This window comes from Octopus bimaculoides, chromosome 6 (assembly GCF_046866305.1).
Source record: "Octopus bimaculoides isolate indiv1 chromosome 6, ASM4686630v1, whole genome shotgun sequence".
In the NCBI taxonomy this organism is placed as follows: Eukaryota; Metazoa; Mollusca; class Cephalopoda; order Octopoda; family Octopodidae; genus Octopus; species Octopus bimaculoides.
In genome coordinates, this window is record NC_142933.1 from 113,803,743 (window position 1) to 113,822,411 (window position 18,669).

Consider the following 18,669-nt stretch of genomic DNA (forward strand, 5'->3'; position numbering starts at 1 on the left):
AATGTTATAAAAAATATGAGTACAGAAAGAAACAAGAAAAAAAAAAAATGCGCAGGAGTGGCTGTGTGGTAAGTAGCTTGCTTACCAACCACATGGTTCCGGGTTCAGTCCCTCTGCGTAGCACCTTGGGCAAGAGTCTTCTACTATAGCCTCGGGCCAACCAAAGCCTTGTGAGTGGATTTGGTAGACGGAAACTGAAAGAAGTCCGTCGTATATATGTATATATATATATATATATATATATATATATATATATATATATATATATATATATATATATGTTTGTGTGTTTGTGTTTGTCCCCCAACATCGCTTGACAACCGATGCTGGTGTGTTTACGTCCCCGTAACTTAGCGGTTCGGCAAAAAGAGACCAATAGAATAAGTACTAGGCATCTAAAGAATAAGTCCTGGGGTCGATTTGCTCGACTAAAGGCGGTGCTCCAGCATGGCCGCAGTCAAATGACAGAAACAAGTAAAAGAGAATTCCTTGTGAAAAATGGAGGGGGGGGGGTTTAAATTTCCGAGGGTTCCACCCCACCCCCGTTTTCCATAAAAAAAGTGTTTTGTGGCACATTAGGAGGTCACTGTAATTCATTCAACGAAAAAACAAAAACATTTCCAATGATTTCGGGATGGGAGGGTCCGGTTCCCCTCACCCCGCCTTTTTTCCGACAAAAATAAGGGATTTGCGGCATATTAGGAGGTCAGGGTACTTGATTCCACGCAAAAAGTCCGAGGTTTTCTTTTTTTAATGAAACGCGTGCTGGTGTACTTCCCAAAATTTACCCTCATGGCCCTATGCCTGGAGGGAAGTGCGCTGGCGCTATACCTCGGGATGGACGAGAAAGACCAACTGAGCGCAGCAAAGATCTAGCAGCGCTTGAGGGAAGTTTATTCAGAGGGGATGTACGCCGCGTTTGCTAAGCTGAGAACGATCTGGTGGACAGGGGAACAGGTCGATGAGTATGCCGCGGGGGTCCCGAGACTGGCCATGCTGTCCGGCTTTACCGGAGAGAGTCTTAGAGAAGGCGGTACGACTGGCCTTTGTAAATAGCTTTCCCGACGATATATCGGTGCGACTGCAACAACTGCCAGGCAGCGAGAAAATAGCGATGTGCAAGCTCATCATTCATCCCGCGTGTCGACACAAAACACCAGGCAGAAGACAGTGGCGATGGCAGCTGCGGAAGCCCGCGACGTAGTACAACGACCGGTAAAGAACAGGGAGAAGAAAACTGTCGTGGAACGACAGTGACGTTCACTGGCTGGTGCTTTAAGTGTCATGGACCGTAGACTGGGCATATTGCTCGAAATTGCAGCCGGGGAAAAAGGCTGCAAGGAAGTTGCTGCCTCTCAAACTGCCCCACCCCCACCCCCGAGCGAGTAGAGGCGCTCGTGCAGTCGCTGCCCATAGTTGAAGTCTTGGTAAGAGAAAAGGTGTTCAAAGCTCTCGTAAATTCGGTCTCTACAACATCTCTCGTGACCTCGAGGGTGACAAAAAGATGGAAGGGGACGAGTAGTATTCGGACGGTCGATGGCAGCGAAATTGGATGCAAGGATAGCAGTGACATGGAAATAGCAGTGTGGGGAAAGACATTGAGGCTGCGGGCGATTGTGATTGACCATGTGGTTTCGTTTAGTGGAGCAGGGGCATCATGCGCCGTGAGTCTGCAACATGAGAGGGAGCAGAGCTCCGCGAGGAACTGTACTGCCTACACCGTTAAGGACAAAGTTTTTCGGGCGGTGTTCGATGGTCAGCGATGAACGGTAGAGTGACGCTGGAAATGGGGTCCCCGGTGCTGAAGAATAGGCTGAGCTGCTACCAGCATACCTTTAAGGTACACGCCAGGAAAGAGTTTGAAGGAGAAGTAGAGAGGTGGATTAAGGAGGGTGTCCTTATCCCGTGGAAGGAGGAGGTGGTAAGTGGAGTGCTACCACTAATTGCAGTGGTTCCACCAACGAAAAATAAAACTTAGTTCAGTCTTAGCCGGGTTTGGACAAATGTAGATAGAAAATTCTTCTACTTAGTAAATATCCATTTCCACAGAACCCAAAGATACAATAAAATCTTTAACAGACACGATTAAAATTACCTTTCTTAGCCCCCTGATGTTAAATCATACGTCGATAAGCAGCACACGATTCAAGCCTGCCCTGGATGCACATGTAGAGACAAATCTAAATGTAGTCTAGGACAGAAGTACGATATCTTCCCTTGTTTATGAAGCAAAGGTTTCAGTGAAAACGATAATGGTCGTACAGAGATCAAACGTCATATTGGAGCTGTGAAAGGGAAAATATAAATCCAGATATAATATTATAATCGAATTTTAAGCACCGTGACAAGAGATATTCAATGACTCTTTTGGCTTTAATCTGGAAACTTAAAGAAGAAGGGATTAGTTTCGACATCAAATGGAAAATCCTCTCCAAAACTAGATCCTATATTAACGGGTCCAAAAATGTTCAGTGTGTTTTTCTTGAAAAACCATATCCCTTAAAGAAGTTGAGAACCTCAAACAAATGCATAAATTCCAGGAACGAGATTTTTGTATGCATGTCCACATTTCAATAAATATTGGGTCATCCTATAAATAATGCGCTTTTTTCAATTGCATGAACTAAAAGTCGGAGTGGGACGGGATAAACTACTTGTTTTTATTTTTAATGCAAGTTTTGAAGAGTGCAGTTCGATTTTAACAGTTATTTTTTTAAAGCTATAATTGGAATGATAAAGGTGGCGGTAGAGAAAAAGGAGGCGTTGGGAGGAAGGCAGTGAATTGGGACTCTGAATTTATTATATTATTATTGTAGACAAAATATATGATATTATATTAAATATCAAATGATTAATAGTATATAAAATTAGTAAAATGTAAAATATATATTTATACATAAAGATAGGGGTGGGGCGCTGAGGGTATTATGTGGCCATGAAGGGAACGGTGGCCTAAAAAGTTTGAGAACCTCTGACCTAGACGAAGTTGCTGTCTGCCAGTAAAGAAGGAAAGAGTTAAGAATGCACGATGCTGACTAGAAAGGAAAAAAGGATAAAGGTGGCTCTGTTCTGATTGACTACGTGCAAACGAGCTCATTACTGGGGTCCGGAACTCTTGTGGAAAAAAAAATTTCGCGGCCTGGCTGCACATTCACATGCCGTCGGAAAAGTCAGCAAATTGGGTCGATGGATTCCTCACAAGCTTTCTAATTTTAATCGCGCGCAGAGTGAATGTGTGCTCCTTTTTGCTGTCACATCTCACAAATGAACCTTTTTTGGACCGAATAGTGACTGGTGACGAGAAATGAATTCTGTATAAAAATATCAAGTGCCAAAGACAGTGGGTAAGGAAAGGAGAGACACTGGCACCCCAGGGTCTTCCCTCACGTAAGGTGTTGTCATCTGTTTGATGGGATATGAAAGGTTTAGTCCACTTTGAACTTTTAAACCCAAACCAAACGGTAACAAAGGAGATCTACTGTGAGCAGCTTGAGCGGCTTAAGTCAGCGTTAGAAGAAAAACGACCATCTTTAGTTTCAAGACGAAAGGTGTTCTTCCATCAGAATAATGCTTGACTACATACAGCAAGGATGACATTCCAAAGGCTGAAGCAGTTTGAATGGGAAACCATGTCCAACCCACCATATTCGCCGGACATTACCCATCTGATTATCATTTATTCCGCAGTCTTCCAAATCATTTGGGCGGAAAAAAATATGAATCTGTAGACGAGGTCAGAACAATACTGAAGGAGTATTTTTCGTCACGGACAAGTGAATTTTGGAAGAGGGGCCTTGCAAGTCTACCAGATAGATGGGAGAGCATTGTAGAAAATAAAGGAGAGTATATTTTAGATCAAAATAAGAACTTTGTTTATCATATTTTTGAGGAATAAAAGAAGTATGAAAAAAAAAACGCATTATTTATGACCCAATACATCTAGTCGGAATTTAAAAGCAGACCACTAGACAATAAAACCATTAACATCTTGTTTTCGTCTGCTTGACATGGTATTAGTGTAACGTTAGTTATCTCCCTTATGCTTTTCATTTTGTCTTCCTTCGGCGTCCTTTGTTTAAACGTCATCTGCTGAAAAGACAACTGACAAACGGTCTTGTTCTCAGCTCGAAAAATGGCGAAATAAATTATTATTTCGACCAGGAAACTTCAGTTGCTGTGTTTAACAGGATTTGTGGTTTTTATTATAACATTATCTTTTAGCTGATCAACAGCTTTTCTACTGGTTGAAGCCTTACCAAATCATATATATACATATATTGAAACAGATGAAAGGTCCTTCCCAAGCCATAGGCCCTTACGGCTAATTTCCAGGATTCTGTGATGTGTGTATTCCACCTTGATGGGGCGTATTTGTCACAGGATTACTCAGTTTTGCCAGCTGAGTGGACTAGAGCAATGTGAAATTAAGTATTTTGCTCAAATACCCAACACACCACTCAGCCAGGAATCAAAATCACAATTTTACAATCATGAGTGCAACACCCCCAACCATTAAGCCATACCCCACTACTATAAGTATGTATGTATGATGTGTGTGTGTGTGTGTGTGTGTGTGTGTGTGCATGTATGCATGTATGTATGTATTTATATAATATACATATGGCCCTCTCTATTTTTAGAAAGACTTCTCAAATTGACACCCTCAAACAACAGCCGTTGAGGTTCCTGAATGATCCTGAAAGTAAAGAGGCATGGATAGAAGATCGTAAAATGAGAGAGAGGGAACGCAAGAAATCTGTACGTGCCTCACTACGTAGAAGAGAAGAACTCAAGAGAGCAGCATTGAAATCTTCCCATGTAAGTAATGCTGTAAAATTAATTCATTTTAATTTGGCTGAGAAATATCATCTTCAAACTTGAACCTGTACATTCTTTTAATAATTAGTTTAAATTTTCTGCATGAACGAAGTTTTCTATGGCCAGATGCCCTTCTTGTCTTCACATGTTTCCAAGCAAGCTAATATTTCCCCATAGCTAGACATGCTTTCCATGGAAGAGTGGAAATGAACAACCTTGCTTGTATAATAATGATGCTCATTTACAACCATTGCATGATGTCTAAACAAGGGTCCACACACACACACGCATGCGCGCGCACACACACACACACACACACACACACACACACACACACACATATACACAAGGTATCCCTTCTGACCAAAAATACACACGTTAACTGATAACACAGTTATCATTTCTGTTTAGATTTAACCAATTAGAATTAATTAAAGGAACCAGATTAAGCTTTGAACATCGGAAATTTCTCCTGAAGCAATACTGGAAGTTTGAAAACGCTGTAGAAGTGCAAAGACAATTTAGGTGGGAGTTTCACTTGAATGTGAGATAAGTTTGAAGAAGATGGAACTGTTCAGAATGTCCACAAAAAAAAATGTTCCTGGAGACCATAGACATTGACAAGCCCCACAAAGCAAGAAAGGGTACTAGAAATGCATTGCCGAAGAAATGCTGCACTGTGAGTCATGAGATAGGAATTTTGAAATTAAGCAGCCATTGCATTTTAAAGCACTGTCATTGGAAAAGTTACATTCCAAGAATAGTCCATGCTCTCAATGAAGATGATCCAGACAAAAGGGTGGAGTTTTGAGTGGTACTTGGCAAGACTTGTAGAAGATGCACACTTTCCAACAAAGGTTGCTTGGAGTGATGAGGCTACATTTAGATTCAATGGCTCAATTAACTGCCATAGTTGCATCTACTGAGAATCTGCGTATCATGGAGAAATGTCATATTGATTTACCAGAAGTTGCAGTATGGTGTAGCTTACCATCTAAAGAATTAACTGGACCATTCTTTTTTGACAGTACTGTAACTGGTTTTATTTACTTGAACTTGCTGTGAGAATCTGCTAATGCCAAGCATTCAAGGACTCCAAAAATGTAGAGTTTTATTTCTGGAAAGATGGGTCACCTGCACACTGCTGTTGTAATGTAAGGGCCTAGCTTATCAAAAATATATTAAAAGAAAATTTTAACAAAATAAAAATTAGAAATGTTAAAGGGACTTTTGAATTAGTCTGTAAAATTGACATAAAACAGGAAACATATATATTGGTTTCAAATTTTGGAACAAGGCCAGCAAGTTCAAGGCAGGGGATCAGTCAATATCATTGCCATTGGTGATCAGTCAGCATTTACTTTATTGACACTAAAAGGATGAAAGATAAAGTCAACTCTGGTGGAATTTGAACTCAGAACATAAAGATAGATGAAATGCCACTACACATTTTGCCTGGTGTACAAATGGTTCTGCCAATTCGCTGCCCTTAGAAACATATACATATTAATATTTGCAGCCACATCAAACCTCTCAGTATCAGAAAAGTAAAATGGGAATTATATTGCAAATAAAATAACAAAAAAGGTATACACAATTGAGGCAGTATTAAATTAAAATAGCCAATACATATACATCATCAATAAGCCACTTTTTATGATGAATTACCATCAGAGCATGTAGCTGGCTGCAAATACACAGCATCGAAAGATACAAAAAGCCTGAAATGCATCTGGCAGTCTCATTGGCTGCTGCTGGAGTGATTTTCATCTCTCAGAAAGTTCATTGTGTTTTTAACACAGCACTTCCATAAGAAACATTACCTCAGAATGAATACTGCAGTAACAGACCTGTTGCTGGTGTATAGACATTAAATATGATACATATCTAGCTTGAAAGAAGGCATTGATTTGATGTTTCTTCACCAATTTATACCATATTTTGTACATTGTTAGTACTTATTTTATTCATATTTCTTTTTCAGCTCAAAGAAAATGCTCATGATTTTGTTAATAGCAATGACTATTCTCTGAGTATTCCTTGTCTTAAAGATTTTGTATATAACAAAGTGTAAGTTACTTCTTTAAACACTTTAACATTGTGTCCATAAAATAGAAGTGTCATCCTTAGAAGTTAAACATGCTGAACTAAGTTGTACTCTGGTTTATTGTTTTAAAAAAGATATTTGTGTATGTCCTTTTTCATTTTGAAATTCATTAAAAATAATTTATACATAGAATAGTAGAAATAATAGGAAAAGCAATCACAAGGGCATTCTGTTATTATTTGGTTGTCATGCTATAGGTTAACAGAAGACACACGAGAAAGAAATCCAGGATTTTAGGTTCTTTTATTCATCATCATCATCATTGTTTAATATCTACTTTCCATGCTGGCATGAGTTGGACAGTTTGACTGAAAACTGGTAAGGCAGGAGGCTGCACCAGATTCCAATCTGATTTGGCAAGGTTTCTATGGGTTGGTGCCCTATCCTAACACCTCCCACTCCGAGAGTGTAGTCAGTGCTTTTATGTGCCACTGGCAAGGGTCACATTGACACCGGCATTGGCCATGACTACAGTCTCACTTGGCTTGACAGGTCAACAGAAGCACAGTATATCACTAAGGGTCTTGATCACCTGTCACTGCCTCTAGTGACAGGTGACCAATGGTTCAAATGGTGCTTTTTACGTGCCAGTCAAACGATATTGGCATCAGCCATAACTATAATTCCCCTCGGTTCAACAGGTCTTCACAAGCACAGCATATCACCCAATGATTGAAGGGTGCTTTTAACGGGCCATAACTACGATATCACTTGGCTTCACATCACAGCCTCCGTGAAGCCCAACACATGAATGGTGTTTTTTACGTGCCACCAGCACAAGTGCCAGTCAGATGGCACTGGCATTGGCCATGACTACAATTTCACTTGGTTTGACAAGTCTTCACAAGCACAGCATATCACCCAGTGATTGAAGGGTGTTTTTACCAGTCCAGTTAAACGGCACTGGTATCAACCACAACTACAATCTCACCTGGTTTGACAGGTCTTCCCAAGTATGGCATATCTCCAAAGGTCTCGATCTTTGCCTCTGTGAAGCCCAACATTCAAAAATCGTGCTTCACCACTTCATCCCATGTCTTCCTGGGTCTACCTCTTCCACTGGTTCCCTCCAGTGTCCTCATTCATATGCATCACATTTATTGGTTTCAGTTATTTGACTGTGGTCATGCTGGAGCACAGCTCTCAGTATTTATTTCAGTTTTATATTGATTTCATTAATTTATATTAATTGAATAGTAGCTAACTTACATTTCCATGAATGCAGCTTTTAGCTTCAATTTACATCAGTATGTCTATAAACAGACACATACACACACATATATGCACATACATATATATATATATATATACATGTATCCATCCATCCATTCATGTATACATATATGGACACCCTTCCAGTTCCACTTTGCACAACTTTCTCCTACTTTGAACATAATATATTTAAACTGTGTTTAGTGTAGATTTAGAACAGAATGAAAAATAGTATTAACTGGTAAAGGCCAAATCTCTAATAACATCATCATCATCATCGTTTAACGTCCGCTTTCCATGCTAGCATGGGTTGGACGATTTGACTGAGGACTGGTGAAACCGGATGGCAACACCAGGTTCCAATCTAATTTGGCAGAGTTTCTACAGCTGGATGCCCTTCCTAACGCCAACCACTCAGAGAGTGTAGAACGTGATTAAATAATCTATGGGACTAGCAGCAATACTGAGTCTTTCTCAGATTCATAGAAAATATCAGAAAAGTTCAAATAGCTTATCCCCTTTGTGAAAAGATGTAATCCCTACACAGGTGTGGCTGTGTGGATAGGCACAGGCGTGGCTGTCTGGTAAGAAGTTTGCTTCCCAACCACATGGTTCTGGGTTCTGCGTGGCACCTTGGGCAAGTGTCTTTTACTATAGCCTTGAGCTGATCAAAGCTTGTGAGTGGATTTGGTAGACAGAAAATGAAAGAAACCCATCATATATATATATATATATATATATATATATATATATATATATATATATATATATATATATATATATATATGTGTGTGTGTGTGTGTGTGTGTGTGTGTGTGTGTGTGTGTGTGTGTGTGTGTGGGTGTGTGTGTGTGTAGTGTGTGCGTGCGTGTGTGTGTGTGTGTGTGTGTGTGTGTGTGTGTGTGTTTCTGTGTCTGTGTTTGTCCCTCCACCATTGCTTGACAACCGATATTGGTGTGCTTATGTCCCTGTAACTTAGTGGTTCAGTAAAACAGACCAACAGAATAAGCACTAGGCTTACAAAGAATAAGTCCTGGGGTCAATTTGTTTGATTAAAGGCGGTGCTCCAGCATGGCCACAGACAAATGACTGAAACAAGTAAACGAATAAAAGAATATCTGAATGAAATAATGTAACCAACAACTAGGAACATATAAATTTACATACATTCATAATCAGTCTCATCCTTCAACATCTGTTTTCCATGCTGGCATGGGTTAGACCATTTGACTGGTGATGGTTAGCAGAGAGCTGCACCAGGCTCCCATCTGTTTTGGCTTGGTTCTTAGGCTGAATGCCCTTCCTGATGCCAACCACTCCACAGAATATACTGGATGCCTTTTACATGTTACCAGCACAGGTGCCTTTTATGTGCCACTGACATGGGTGCCATTCACACATCACTGGTACTAAGCCATAACTATGATTTCATTGAACTTGACACATCTCAAGCACAGTAATTTGTTAGAAGTCCTGATTGCTTGTCATCACCTCCATGGGACTCAACATATGAAGATCACATTTCACAAACTTCATCCCACATCTTCTTGGGTCTACTTCCTCCACAAGTTCCTTCCACAATTAGCAATCGAGACATTCATTTTATATATTAAGATATTTAGTAAAAGTTTTCTGTAATAGTTTTTTGTTCTGTAATAAAATTTAAATAATCCGTATAGATAAACACCACCACAAAGTCCAGTCCTTGTTGGAGTGTGGTGTTTTTCTATACCTCAGTGACCCTAAAAGCTATGCCAGCAGAACACAAGCCTTCCTTACTGAACAGGTCAAAGAATAGAGGCCAGAATACTCCTTCCCAGGGGTAAAAATGAGTTTGCATAGCACCCACACTCCTCCTTAGAAAAAGCAAAGTTACTGAAACATTGATTGCAATACAAAACCAACAAGAAATGGCAAAGGAAAAGACAACTTAGAGTTGAGAACAGAGGAGACAAGTCATCTATAGTCTATGCTCCATAGGGAGTGAAGGGCTTATGCAATTGATATGTTGTTGGCACTTTGTTGCTTACAACGTCAAGGGTTCCAGTTGATCCGATCAACGGAACAGCCTGCTCGTGAAATTAACGTGCAAGTGGCTGAGCACTCCACAGACACGTGTACCCTTAACATAATTCTCGGGGGATATTCAGCGTGACACAGTGTGACAAGGCTGACCCTTTGAATTACAGGCACAACAGAAACAGGAAGTAAGAGTGAGAGAAAGTTGTGGTGAAAGAGTACAGCAGGGTTCGCCACCATCCCCTGCCAGAGCCTTGTGGAGCTTTAGGTGTTTTCACTCAATAAACACTCACAACGCCCGGTCTGGGAATTGAAACCGCGATCCTATGACCGCGAGTCCGCTGCCCTAACCACTGGGCCATTGCACCTCCATGCAATTGATATAGACAAAGTATTACTTCTTTACACTGTCATATCAACAAAAGACACATGGTGACTTTTTTGATAAGCGCTATATACTTATCATGGAATTTTTTAGGAGAATATACATAGGTGGTTTCTCGGTGCCATCCTTTGAATGTTTCTCTTTTCCTCTTTTACAAGACACCATCTTGTCAGTAATAGCCAACTCTGAGAAGAAAACAGTCAGCCCCACTACCTGAATGGTATTTTATAAACACTATGAGGATAGAAGACAAAGCTGACCTTAGCAAGATTTGAACTCAAAGCACATAGATCATGAACAAATACTGCAAGGCACTCTATTTAGATCTGCCAAATTACCATTTTACCAAGTAGTACTTAAATTAAGTATTTTTTTCATTGAATCTCTTTCTCTCTGTTTTACAGTCTTTCTCATTTATTCTTTGGTTTCCAGAATAATGGCGGCATTCAAGAAATTTGTGAAGGGTGTCCAAGATGGGGATCAAGTGGTTTCTATTGTTAAATTATATGCAGACATTGAAAATTTAAAGACCCTCATAGATTCTGGCAGCTCAAAACAGACGATTACTGACATGAAGATTGACTTGGTGAACAATATAAAAGAGTAAGAACTTGTACAATAATTTCTTGTTTCTTTAATTCCTGGATTATCACCTTCATACTCTACATCTAATTCTTCTCTTCTTGTGTTGGTTACATGAATGTGTCAGCCTATCTTTTTACCAACACTTGCAGCAGCAGCAGCAGAAGCAGTAGCAGCAGTAGTAGTATTAGTAGTAGTTAGTTAGTCACTTATTGTTGTTGCTATTAGTGTTATGTAACATCACCACCAGGCCCTTGGATGCCATCAGTGGTGTCCACTCTGTTGCAAACATTCAGATGAAGTCTCCCGTTTGAGGATAACTTTTTTCCTTCTTCCTACCAGTCTTGGGAACCTTAAAAAGTGTCAATGGTACTACTCCCACTCTTTTGACTAAGCCCTTAAAAAAAGCGTGACCCCAATCGTCTCTTCTCAAACAGCTCTATACAGTCTATAATAATAACGACCCTATTGTATACAGTGCTTAGTGCACGACAGCTTGTTGGAAAAGAAATAAAGGGAAGACAGAAAGCAGCAATGAGTCAAGTAAAGAAAGACAGACAGCAACGAAAGCCAAAAATACATGTACAATACAAAGAATAAAATGCCAAAAGATAGGAAAACGAACAGTTGAAGAACCATAAAGAGGAAGGTGCATCGGCATGCTGGGAGTAGTGTTAGCACATTTCAGGAAGTATGAAAATGTTTTCACTAGCTATATGAATTAAATATTTTCTTAAGATTTCTTTTGCTACTGTTTCTCCATACTTGTGTGATTTGGATGGAACTTTTTGAGGTAATGTTTTACAAATAGATACCCAGTTACATTTTAAAAAAGTTATATCATATTTGATGGCCTATAAGATGCACTTTTTTTCTTTTGCCCCAAAATAACTCAATAAGTCACCTCGAGTCCTATATGCAAAGTTAGGCCTTCGATGCATTAAAATTTTTTTTTTCGAATTTGCACTGCTGAAATTGGGATGCATCTAACATGGTTGGGCATCTCTTATGCCATCATATATAGTATATATTTCCTCTCTTTTGTCAGTTATGACTTAGTTTTCTTCAAAACTTCCTTCTGTTTATTAATTCTCCAAATGGAGAGATCACAGCTCTGATACTACGGACATGCGTTAAGAATGTCTTGGGAAAGAATGGCTGGATAGGTATTATGAGCAAAACCAGCTGGCCCCAGTGGTAAACGACAAACAAAATGGTTGGATGACATCCATGAACTTGGTTGGTCTCACTTGGAGGTCCAGCCAGATCAGTTGGAGATAGCTGCTTCTGACAGAACCCAATGGAAGGCATGCATGAGTACATTATCCCAATGACCCTTACAGGATTAAGTCATCAAAGAAGACAAAAGATGAGATTTCGTTAAAAGACTTAATCATATCTCAATGCTGATCATATTACATGATTTTTCTTATTTACCTAAATGAGATCTGATCAAAAAGTATCAGGAATGGCGCTATAAAAAGAAAACTATAACACATATCAATTTGGCATTTAATCTCCTTCAAAGTAGTCCCTTTCTGAAGCCACACACTTTATCCAGCACCATTTCCATTAATGGAAGTATTCTTGGAACTCTTTGTTGGGGATAGAGAGCAACTGCCTTGATGCACTCTTTTGGATTTCCTTGACATCTTGAAATCTTGTTCCTTTCAAATGAGATTTGATTTTGGCCTTGGTTTCAGAGTTATAGCCATAGACCCATATTCATCAGCTGTTATGACCATTTTCATAGAGTTTTTGTCTTCCTTGACACAATCAAGGGGATCCTGCACAGCTGAAATACAGTCTTCCTTTTGAGATAACCACACTGTACACACCTTACTTCCAAGCACTGCTATAACAGCAAAATGAGCAAGAACTTAGTGTGCATGAATGACAGCATTCAAGGTCAGTCTGTGTCAAGTGGCTTCACTGCATATTTTAGCTCCATTACCATAGCAACAGTCCTGATACATTTTGATGAGGCCTCATATGTACATCTACAGCTTCATTTTCTAATCTGCTTTTTCAATGCTGGTATAAGGTAGCAACGCTTATTGGGGTAATATTCTATGACCAGTTGTCCTTTCTGTCATCAGCCCTTGCTTGATTCCTAAGTGATGTTTTTATTTTGTCTGAGTGGTCTTCTCATGTTGAAGCCAATGAAACCATAGAGCTATGGGATCTTTTTGCTAACAAGAGACATAAACAAACATCACAACTGTAGTGTCAATGTAAAAACATGCAAAGACAAACATCTACACACAAACAAGCACAAATATACTCACATGCCCCACACACGTGTGTGTGTGTGCATCACAGGCTTTTATGCAGTATTCATCAATCAAATTTTGCTCACAAGCCATTAGTCAGCCTAAAGCTAAAGTGGAAGATACTCAAGGTGCCATGTGGTAGACTGGAACCTGAAATTATCTGGTCGTGAAGTCACCTATTTAACCCACAGTCATGCATGCATCTTCTACCAACCTACATTCTGCATAATTTATTTTAATTTTTATTGATTTTCTTCAAAGTCACATCAACAATTTCTTCTTTGTAATCACTTCCTGTTTAGCGCTTGTCTCGGTGAAAACAAGTTAATCAGTGTGAACACCGTCTTTAAGAATGGTGAAGTACAGCTAATGGTTGGTGAAGACATTAATACTTTGGATTTAAGTACTCTGGATAGACTTGAGAAAAATATTTCGGGGAAGGTGGAAGATGCTTTTCACAGCTTTTTAATGGTAAGCACATCCAACTGGAATATATTAATAATATGGTGAGTACATTCAACTAGAAATATATGAATAATATGGTAAGTACTTCTAAGTAGAAATATGATATAATCATTTGTTTTGTACTTCAAAGAAATATTGTAAAAATTGGAGTGGGAATATTGTCATGGATAGTGAAGATATACAAAGTATCAAAATGATAACAAAGTAGATATATTGCTGGATAACTTGGTTGAGTTGTTAGAATGTCAAATGAAATGCTTCGCAATATTTATTCTAGTACATTGTGTTCTGAGTTCAAATCCCATGGAGATTAGCTTTACTTTTTATCTTTTCAGGATTGATAAAGTTCTAGGCTTTGGTCCTGGACTGGTAGAAATATTAGTGTCAAACAGGAAACCTTGTGGTATATGTTTAACTTTTTGTGGTCTGAATTGAAATCTTGCTTTTATTCATCACCCAGTTTAATTCTACCATCTGATCCTTGAGTATCTTTAGCAGAATACCTTCTGTTGCAAGCAGTCAAGCCAGATCTTTAATTTAAGATGGCTCTCTCCCTCCTTCTCACCTGTCTTGGTGGTCCCGTAAAAAGTCATGAGAACTGGCCTTCCCTCATGGCAAAGAGATTTAAAAAAATATTTTCTATGTTTATAAAGATTTGACTTCTATTTTCTAAATATAATCATTACCATTATAACAGTCTGAAATATATGATAATAAATTGAAACTTCTATCAGTGAAGCTAGATAATTGTGCAATTGTGTACTAATTTTTAGTACACAATCATGGATTGCAAGATTATTTGAATTTGTGTGTCAGCTTTTGCATGCTTCAGTGTAAAGCAGGGATTTATTTGATTCAACTTTTGTTATAACAGAATCTACTGAAAAGCATGTAACTGTCTTAAACCTTTTGATGTATTTAATCTACTGAATTGCATAAAACTGCTTTGAACCTTCTGATGCAAATCCACTTGAGACCATCCCTAATTCTATGAAACAAATTTCCAGTTTTAAAATGTTCATATTTGAAATAAGACTTTCCATCATAGATTTATTCAAGTCACTTTCATTAAGTTTTGTTCTATAAAAACCAACAGCTTAACCCTTTCTTTACCATATTTCTGTTGAAGTACACTGCTTATGTTCCAGTTAATTGTGAAAACAATGAAAGATTTAGTAAAATTTTGTAAAATAATTTTGTTGTTATTAAGCTGGTGTAAATTATCTTAGAAGTTTGAGGGAAGGTTTTAATTTAGATCGCTTTAAAACAGTAAGTTTATATTATAGAAGCGGGGGCAGGTTGGTGTCAGAACGATTAGTGAAGGAAAGGTTAATTATTTTACTTAATCCCACCAAATGAGTGATTATTTTGAAAATTAATTAAAACACATAGACAGCACATTTCATTAGTTATAGAGTTGTGAGACAGTTTAAAGGAAATTAATTTTAACTTTAATTCATTATTGGCATTTATTTCTTCAAATTCAAAGAAACAAAACACAAAATTTCAGCAGAATTATAATATTTTATATTTGGTAACATTAGTCAATATTATACTATTGAGATATTATTCTATTTGTCCCTTTTCTGTAAATGGCAAATTTTCAGCTATCATTTCACACACAGTTCAAAATACAACTTAATGCTGATACACAATTTGAACAGGCATGGCTGCCTGAAATTTGCTTCCTGACCATGTGGTTTTGAGTTCCGTACCACTGCATGACACCTTAGACAAGACTTTTCTTTTATGGCCCTGGGCTGACCATAGCCTTGTGAGTGGATTTGATAGACAGGAACTGGAACAAAAGCTCATTGTCTATGTATATATACGCATGGATGTATATGTGTGTATATATATATATATATAGGTGAGAAAGTTGGTATGTGAAAGCACGTGGTTGGATGTATAAAAGATAATAAGAGTGAAAAAACTACAGAATGTTATAAAATCTTTTTGAGAAATAACCAGTTTCGTGTTGTCTTTTCAAATTTCTCTACTTCATTGTAACACAAAACCAGTTATTTCTCAAAATACAATGTTTATATACCAAAAAGATTTTATAACATTTTTTCTGACATAATTTAAATATATACTTTAACCATGTAACACAAGCCTTCTGTAGTTTTTTCACTCTTATTATCTTTTATATATATATATATATATATATATATATATATATATATATATATATATATCTTGACATCTGAGGATAACTATAAACAAGCGTCACCCTCATTTAAGCTGTATCCATTTCCAGTCTTTCATAAAAGCATGTCTACTCATGGGAAAATATTACCTTGCTTAGAAACAAGTGAGGGTTTGCAACAGGAAAGGCTTCTGACTATAGAAAATCTACTTTAATGAATTCCATCTGACCCATTTGGCATGGAAAAGTGAACAATAAAACACCAAGTTTATAAACAACTTGTAAACATTTTATTTTAGGATCTTGGAACATCAGAACTGGTATGCTACAATTAGGTAAAAACTTATGTAAAACTTTAGTTTTAGAAAATATGCCCCATTTTCACTTCAAATTTAAGAGGATAATAGTTGAAAAATTTCTTGTATATAAAAGGAAATTTGCAGAATAAAAGTGTTCTTTGTATAATGTGAAGCGACCCATTTAAAAAGTACTTCAACAGAAAGAATTTTAAATGATTGAACAGATTCTGGAAATATAATAGTGAAAAATAAAATAAAATAAAAACAGATTACAAGAAAATTGTACAACTTATAATATCTTTGCAGGTTCTATACTGTAAGTTAATTAGTCCAAGGTTGAGATACGATAACAAAAGTTGTACTTCAGCTGAAGAAGCCTCATAAATTTGAAATGTATAGAGTTGTCACCCTTGCTTGTTCATCCAAAGAAGAACGTCAGCTAACCACTAATATTTTGTTGCTTTCAGTGAAATTTGTTATTCTTTCATTATCATTGTCAGGTTCGGTGTGATGAATGTGGTATTGGTGAGATAGAACTTTCGCAACTGAACAGAACAGACATTATTGCTTTATTGACAAAGAAAGAAAGAGAGACATTTACTAGCCAAATGACCAGAAAGACAACTGTACAACGAAAGAAAATAAAGGTACAACAGCACTGCTTTCTCTCAATGACTAACTATATTTCTCTTAACAGTAACTGTAAATCACAAAAGGGCAGATGAGTAACATCAATGAATGAACAAAGAGGAAGATGATGGAAGGGAAATACGCTTTCTAAATTTGGCACAATGCCAGCAATTTTCAGGGAGTGGGTAAGTCAACTGTGTCAACCTCAGTGCACAACTGGTACTTATCTTATCCACCCTGAAACAATTCAAAATAAGTCAACCTCAGTGGCATTTAAATACAGAACTTAAAGTCAGGAGAAATACCACTAAGCATTTTGTCCAGCTCGCTACAATTCTACCAGCTCACCACCTTTGAGAGGAGGTAAATATGGAGAAAGGAAGTTGTGTCTTTTGTTATATAGATCATAGGTTTTGATTAATTGATTTCTCTTTTATACATCCTCCCATTATATCCATTCATCTACATTGCTATTCACCTTAAGAACTTTGTGAATGTTGCACAGTCTCATTAATTTTTCTCGTTAAATCTGAAACTTTAATCTTGTATAAGAAATCAATATTTCTCTCTTGAATTTTGTTGTGATTCAATAATTCATTAAATAAGGATGACAGACATCTGAAAAGTCATTAGTATTATGCAATATGCAAATTGTGAGTAGAATTCAATATAGGTATAGGCATGGCTGTGTTGTTATGAACTCACTTCACAACCACATGGTTTTGGGTTCAGTCCCATTGCACAGCACCTTGGACAAATGTCTACTATAGCCCCAAGCAGACCAAAGCCTTGTTTATTTAATGTCTGCTTTCCATGTTGGCATGGGTTAAATGGTTTGACAAGAACTGGTAAGCTGGAGAGCTGTACCAGGTTCCAATCTGATTTAGCATGGTTTCTATGGCTGGATGCCCTTCCTAACACTAACCACTCCAAAAGTGTAGTGGGTGCTTTTTATGTGCCACCAGCACAGGTTCCATTTACATGACTCTGGCAACAGCCACAACTACGATTTCATGGGTTGCAATGGCCATGACTATGGTTTCTCTTGGCTTGATGAGTCTTCTCAAGCACAGCATACTGTGAAAGGTCTTGGTCACTTGTCATTGCCTTCACGAGGCCCAACATTCAAAGAGCATGTTACCAGCAACAGCCACATGGTTGCCATTCACATGACACTGGCAATGACCATGACTACAACTTCACTTGGCTTGATGAGCAAATTGCAGAAGGTCACTAGTCATCACCTCTGTGAGGCCCAACATTTGAGGATCATGCTTCACCACCTCATCCCATGTCTTCCTGAATCTACCTCTTCCACAGATTCCTTCCACAATTAGAGATCAGCACTCATTTACACAGCTGTTCTCATCCATACAACCCCCCACACACACATACATACGTGTGTGTGTGTATTTTAATGTTTGCTCCCACCATCACTGCTTGACAACCAGTGTTGATTGGTTTACAACAGAAATAGAGACCAACTGAATAAGCACCATATTAAAGTAAGTACTGGGGATAATTCATTCAAAGACTAAAACGAGTAAAAGAGAAAAGACACACATACACATATACAAATACACATGCATACATAGTGTGTGCTAATAATTAGCATTATTCATAAACTCTAAGATGGCAAGCTGGCAGAATCATTAGCAGAATCATTAGCAGAATCATTAGCAGAATCATTAGCATGCTAAGCGAAATGCTTAGCGCTATTTCATCTGCTG

The 18,669-nt window shown here is 38.0% G+C and overlaps 1 protein-coding gene across 2 annotated transcripts in view; it reads left to right on the forward strand.

The window, feature by feature from the left end:
• The window catches only part of LOC106867448 (uncharacterized), an 81,716-nt gene that overhangs the window by 50,970 nt on the left and 12,077 nt on the right, over positions 1–18,669 (forward strand). Inside the window, exons 16-20 of one of the 2 annotated variants that reach the window (XR_016242400.1) lie at positions 4,641–4,818; positions 6,803–6,888; positions 10,974–11,144; positions 13,699–13,902; positions 16,810–16,956. Coding sequence is in view for 1 of the 2 variants with exons in the window: in XM_014912326.3 (XP_014767812.1) it covers positions 4,641–4,818; positions 6,803–6,888; positions 10,974–11,144; positions 13,699–13,867; positions 16,810–16,956 (751 nt within the window). In the remaining variant the exon portion in view is untranslated. The remainder of the gene's footprint in view (positions 1–4,640; positions 4,819–6,802; positions 6,889–10,973; positions 11,145–13,698; positions 13,903–16,809; positions 16,957–18,669) is intronic. The other variant, XM_014912326.3, reaches the window with a different exon arrangement.